Source organism: Ceratina calcarata, unplaced genomic scaffold (genome assembly GCF_001652005.2).
Source record: "Ceratina calcarata isolate Rehan_Ccalc_2016 unplaced genomic scaffold, ASM165200v1 scaffold877, whole genome shotgun sequence".
In the NCBI taxonomy this organism is placed as follows: domain Eukaryota; kingdom Metazoa; phylum Arthropoda; class Insecta; order Hymenoptera; family Apidae; genus Ceratina; species Ceratina calcarata.
Genome location: NW_017180126.1, coordinates 4,611 through 10,804, shown reverse-complemented (window position 1 = coordinate 10,804; position 6,194 = coordinate 4,611). Strand labels below are relative to the sequence as shown.

Sequence of the window (6,194 nt, the reverse complement as noted above, 5' to 3'; positions counted from 1 at the left end):
ACTTTTGGGATTGACTGTATAGCCAATACATCCTTAATAGTATCTCTTCGGTGGTATAAACAAAATTCGGAACAATTTAATTTAATAGTTTTAATTGTAAATATTCAAGCTGATATACATAATGTTTTACATTATATTATTAATTTTAGCTGCGTCCATGGCCCAGTCGCAACCAGCCTCGGTGGTCGATGAATCGATGCGCGCGGAATCGATCCCTCTGTTGGATCAGACGCCTGATATATCCCCGGCTGGCTACGAGGTGACCACGATGAAGATCGACACGGGCGTGATCAGCGACCGAACGCCGCTGCCGTTCGAGGACATCCCAGGACCGGCGGTTCTCAAGATCTGGGAGAAATATTGGAAATACGTGCCGCTCCTCGGTACGCAACTGTTTTCCAGTCTGCTAATCAACAGATTCACCCAGGGTACGATCTGTTGAAGTACCGACAGGCGGAAGTCCAACGAGCACAAATGACATTTATTAAAAATTGATTGATTAATTAAAACGATCTATCGACTCTTTGGATTTCCGATACTCGCGATCTCTAATATTCCGTAGCTAAATCCCCAGTCTCTTCTCTTACTTCAGGCTATGCTGAATATTCCAATCTCTGTCCACGTCCCAATTTTTATTCACTTAAATTTTCTATAATTTTAAGATCTATTAACGATGAGACATAAAAATACGGTGAATAGGAATTGGGACGTGAACGGAAAGTGGGATACTTATTTTACTCGTTTCACTTCAAATGGGTCGCTTTCAGGACGATTGTCGTGGAATCGAAACGTCACGCCTTTGAAGTACTTGTTCAACGAATACGGCTGTATAGTGAGGATCAACGGTCCCCTTTCCGGGGACATCGTCATGATTCACAGGTAAACGTTCGCCAGGTGTGGCATACCCTTCCCCAGTTTATCGTACTTATTGCTTCAGACCTGAACACATAGCGGAAGTGTTCAAACAGGAAGGCGACGCACCTGTTCGAAGCGGAATCGATATCTTGCAACATTACCGGTTGAACTATCGCAAGTATCGACTCGCGGGGCCCTTCTCCCTGTTAGTATTTTACATATTATAATTAAATTTGTTTTAGTACATGAACATAATAAATATTTCTGTAAATCCATAAAATCTGCAGTCTACTTTTAATCTTATAGACTGTGGATTTTTATATAGAGAAAAAAACATGTAAGAAGTTAATATTTCTGGCAATGCATAAAATCTGTTTTAATTATTATGTTTTTATTAATTATAAAATCGAATTTAGGCAGGGCCTAGAATGGTTAGAGATGAGGGAAAAAGTGGAGAAGGACTTCGAGCAAATCGCTTCGTATTCCTTCTGCAAAATCGAAGCCATTTGCGACGAACTTATCGGTAGGATATACAAAATACGTAACAGACAAAACGAAGTACGTACGTGAACTTCCGAATTTAATTTACTTAAATAATACACGTGCGATTGACATGATAATTGTTAAACCAGGTAGCTGGTAATTTCCACGAAGACCTGCTCCGTTGGGCCATGGAGTGTTTCTGTAATCTGACGTTCAACAAACATCTCGGCTTCTTGGAATCAGCCGGATATAATTCCACGTCTGAAGCATCGCGAATCATTAACGCATTGGCGATGGCTCATAAATACATGAGCCGCTGCGAGACTGGCTTCCAAGTTTGGCGATTCTTCTTAACGCCGTTTGCCAAAAAGCTGTTCGATGCCTGCGACGTGCTCGACGGGTAAATCGAAATTATTAGATTAATACTGAAATAATTTCATAATTTGTTTCCACAAATTTTAATTCTGCGAGATGCAGTCCTGAAGACTCGAAAGAAATTCTTATTATATTTCATATTTTAATAAATGCATGAAAGACGACGATTATAAAAATTTTTATCTAATTTTCAGAGTGATCGCGAAGTACGTTCGCCAAGCTCAAAGCAAGCTGCGAACTCGAGCCGGGGATAAGAGTGCAGAGGTCGAGAACAGTTCGCCAATCCTGGAGAAGTTTTTGCTGAACGAAGGCATCCATCCGGACGATATTTGCACTCTTTTAATGGACATGATTATCCTCGGCGTACAAGCGGTAATTCCGGATGAGGAGAAAAAATTACTACGCGTTTTTCTATGCGTTATGGGGACTTGATACAGTTTCGATTCCTAGGCCGCGAATTCGGAGGCCTTCCTTTTGTACTACTTGGCGAGGAATCCGCGGACTCAGAGGAGACTTTACGACGAGATATCCACTGTCTTGCCAAACACTGATTCTCCGTTCACGGAGAACGCGTTGAAGAACATGCCGTACTTGAAAGCTTGCCTCCAAGAAACTTTAAGGTATAAATCTGTAAACTTATTACAAATGGTACACTCAATCGCTGCCAATTGTGTGATCGTCAGGTTGAGGCCTACGCTTCCGTACATTAGCAGACTGCTGCCGAAGACTATAAGCCTTCACGGATACACGATACCCAAAGGGGTAAACGCAATTGAAGTTATTCGTTAAATTTTTACAAAAATTCCTGGATATCAATTTACTTCATGATAATTTTGTAGACGTTCGTCATAATGGCGAATCAAATCACGTCGCAACGCGAGGAGAATTTCGAGGACCCGACGAAGTTCCGGCCGGAGAGATGGTTGGTCAGCGGTGCGAAAGAGGACGTAGAGTTTAGCTATCTGCCGTTCGGTTATGGTGCGAGATCGTGTTTAGGAAAGAGAATGGCTGAGACGGAAATGATGTTACTAACGGCGAAGGTATCAATGATTGTCTGTTAATTATTCAGTAATTGTATTTAATTATTGTTTTCAGCTTATACGACAATTCAGAATCGAGTACGACTACGCCGATATCGGCAGCAAGTTCATGATGGTGAACGTGCCCGATAAATCGCTTCGTTTCCGTTTCGTGGAGAGAAATTAGTAACTAAAGTGACACGTGAGGTGGTTAATTCTCGTTCAGTTAGCATTAGAATAAGTAACAGTAACTCTAATTGTAACTTGTCAGCTACCCATTGATACATTCCTTAAGTCCGTAATCAGAAATAAAATATTGTTCTACACAATTGTTACAAATTCATTTATTTCCTGCTAGTATTAACTGGCTTTTGTTTCACACATTAGCGATGTTTCCAATTAATCGTCTCCTATCATCATGACTCGCATAACCGTAAACATGGAAAATACATTCGAGAGGAACTGGAAAGTAAAGCAGAATTATTTTCTAGGAGAACTTAATTGTGCACGTACGTACCGAACTGAAAAAGCTTAATGTGAGGCCTGACAGTAAACCCGGGATTTTTACTATTAATGGGGCCTGAGGAGTCAAACCAATTAGTATAGACATCTTCAGTTCTCGTGCTCGGTTGTACCAGTCTGATTCGTACAGTCCGCTCATCACGTTCCCACTCTGATTAAAAAATGATTCATTTTTAATTTCATTATTTACTGTAACTTTACATCGACTGTAAAAAACTCACCATATTCATCAAGTAATCGCAGGGCAATGCACAGATAAACGTCTCTGTCAATCCGCTTATGCAGTGCATACAGAACTGTATTTTCATAGTGTCTGGTAGATTCTAATCAGTAATTCATAATGTTAGTCCAAAACCTTGAGATCTTATAAGTAATAAGTAAATTGTGCATTTGATTTATCGATAGAAAAATTAAATATATGTACAGAAAGTATAATAAAAAAATTCTCAATATAATAATAAAATAAATAAAAAATAAATAAAAATACAGCACGTCACTACTTGTAAAAAAATCTCAATTTACATTGCATTATATAAATCGATATTAATAATCCCTAGTGTATTAATAATAATCTTCAATTATACTGACTACGAACAGGCAGACAGCACTAAAGATGACTACGAAAAAGCTCGAAGCGACCGTTATAAAACAATAGGGTAAAGTCGCTGCAATCACTTCCCGCGCAAACCTTTAATTATAACATTATCAATTACTTCAAGTTCTTTTAATATGTCCCTTATTGCAAAGTACATACCGTTTTATATCGTGATACTGCGCCATGCACGTCGCTAACATAACAGCGTCCTTAACGTCCCGCATTTTTATCATTAAAATCTCAAAGCGTGCCGCGCTGAAGAATGTTAATAAAGCCGTCTGTATATTAAGATTTAAATTCGAGACGATCTGCAGGGCGGCGACGCATTGGTGTAGAAGAACGATCGTATGCAGGGGCTCGTGATCGATACGAAACGGATACACTGCGTTGCAGGGCATGGGGTCCGGTGTGGGAATGAATCCAACGATAAAAACAAGTGCCGACACGTAGACCCATACTCCCAACACCCCGTATAAAGCGCAATGGTTGTCGATGTACTTCTGGAGAACGCTCCTCTCGTACAGTTCCGCGTTCTCCAGGTAGTTTTTCACTTCCTCGAGCACACGCTACAGCGCAATGTGGCTGTCAGAAATTTTATCTGTTCTTAAGGTAACGAGTTAACCAGGAGTCGAATAGAACTATTTACTTTTATAAATATATCACTTATTCACCATTAGAATCCATTCAGTCTGAATATTTATTTAATGTTCGATTAATACAAGCGATCATGTATCTCGGAATGCACATTTAAAATTAGCCTAGTCTTTGAATCGATGTTATTTAATAAATTAAATTTGATCTCAACTTCAAAACCTACACGAAAAGTTCTTCGAAGCATTTACTCGAGTTTTTCGGTACAGAGTAAATGCTCTTGAGAATATTAATAGTTCCATTCAAGTCCTGCAGGTAAATCATACCTGAAATCGATCGTATTGATAAACACCGGAGACGGTGTTGGCAAGTAGCATAAAGAGAGCCGAGCTCATCTGTACTGCTCTGGTTACTTCCATCGGGGATTCCTTGTGTACGCGTATCGCGTTGAGCAGAGCGAGTAGAAGCGAGATCGCGTTCATTGTGAAGAATGTTCTTAGAGCTGTGTAACGGATCCTCTCGAACTTGGTCGCTGTCGGGGGAAGCGGCCACAAAGCAGTCACGATTACACTGTACTTCGTAAAGGAAATCGCCCTCTCTGGTGTTACGTTATCGAACATGACGGCGAACGTAGCGTTACGATAGCGGAACATTATGGGCTTAGTTTCATTGACTCGCCCTTTTGTAAGATCAGTCTCCGTTGAATAATACATTTCTTAACATGAGGAGTGCTTTAGGTAGAAAACAACTACTGCTGTTACTATGTAAAATGCAAGAGGTTGATGTGTAATTATTGCGAGCCATGGTGGACTGCACATATGGAGATAATTATACATGCAAATTAGCTATAATTGCTATTGAGAATGCTTTACTACTTTTTTCCACGTAATAGAAGGTATTGATTGGAACTAGACCGCAACCCGTTGATTGCTCTGATGGCCAGTACAACTTTACTCGTTCGATTGTGTATTTGCATCGTGTGCTACAAGGAAATGGATCTCGTATAAAACTGGAAGTATCGTTCGTGATAAGAGAATCGTACGAAACGAAATCCTGAGGAATGTGCATAAAATGTGATTCTTGTTAATATGTAGAGGAAAGCCGACGCGCGAAGAATTAATCGTGTTTAGAACCTCGGTTTTAAAATACAGCGTTCCACTCAACCGAGCCTAGTTCCCTTATGAACACAACTGCAGGTAATCATAATCGTAAGGACAGCTACAATCATAATCGCTAGACACACCTCCGTCGCGTATTTAAAATAACACTTTCTTCAAGTGTCATTTAAATTTTTTTAACATCGCATCTTTTTACAGCTCTGTACTTCTGTACACACTTTGTCAGCAATTCGATGTCCTTAACTCTGTGCGCTTCTTCTATTACAATCCTAAAGAGCCGCGCGGTGGTGAACAGAATCAACGCGGCTCAGGATATGTTCATCGTCATGTGTGAAGCGCACTGCAAAATGGCGAACCCTTGGTGAGCATAGATGATCCTGAAAGGTTCGTACTCGACGGGAAACGGATACTCGGCTTTAGTCGGGAAGGTATCGAGTGTGAAAAGTATCTTATCCGTCAAGTAGAGCCATAAACGTCGAATATTTATCCACGCACTGTTGCAAAGCTAGTTTCTAATGAATTCGCTTGGCGAAAATAAACCTTTAATTCATCGATTAGCATCTTTAGATAGATTTGGGATATTAGTGATTCATATGATTGAGTTGAGTAAATACTGTCACATCGAATTTATTAACC

General features: G+C 40.1%; 2 protein-coding genes across 2 annotated transcripts in view; one reads left to right on the top strand and one right to left on the bottom strand.

The window, feature by feature from the left end:
• LOC108631315 (putative cytochrome P450 12a5, mitochondrial) overlaps positions 1-2,921 on the top strand; it is a 6,401-nt gene extending 3,480 nt beyond the window's left edge. The window contains exons 2-11 of the mRNA XM_018035155.2: positions 110-428; positions 768-879; positions 938-1,060; positions 1,272-1,417; positions 1,492-1,738; positions 1,908-2,085; positions 2,164-2,333; positions 2,397-2,475; positions 2,553-2,753; positions 2,809-2,921. Of these exons, the coding sequence (XP_017890644.1) occupies positions 110-428; positions 768-879; positions 938-1,060; positions 1,272-1,417; positions 1,492-1,738; positions 1,908-2,085; positions 2,164-2,333; positions 2,397-2,475; positions 2,553-2,753; positions 2,809-2,919 (1,686 nt within the window). The 3' untranslated portion in view covers positions 2,920-2,921. The remainder of the gene's footprint in view (positions 1-109; positions 429-767; positions 880-937; positions 1,061-1,271; positions 1,418-1,491; positions 1,739-1,907; positions 2,086-2,163; positions 2,334-2,396; positions 2,476-2,552; positions 2,754-2,808) is intronic.
• Positions 2,922-2,929: 8 nt separating this feature from the next.
• On the bottom strand, positions 2,930-5,068 carry LOC108631311 (uncharacterized). Its single transcript, XM_018035152.2, has 6 exons — positions 4,767-5,068; positions 4,009-4,415; positions 3,843-3,942; positions 3,476-3,577; positions 3,250-3,405; positions 2,930-3,194 (listed from the first exon to the last, which is right to left on the bottom strand). The coding sequence occupies exons 1-6, from the start codon at positions 5,058-5,060 to the stop codon at positions 3,132-3,134; spliced, it is 1,122 nt and encodes a 373-aa protein (XP_017890641.2). The 5' UTR covers positions 5,061-5,068; the 3' UTR covers positions 2,930-3,131.
• Between the last annotated feature and the right edge of the window lie 1,126 nt (positions 5,069-6,194).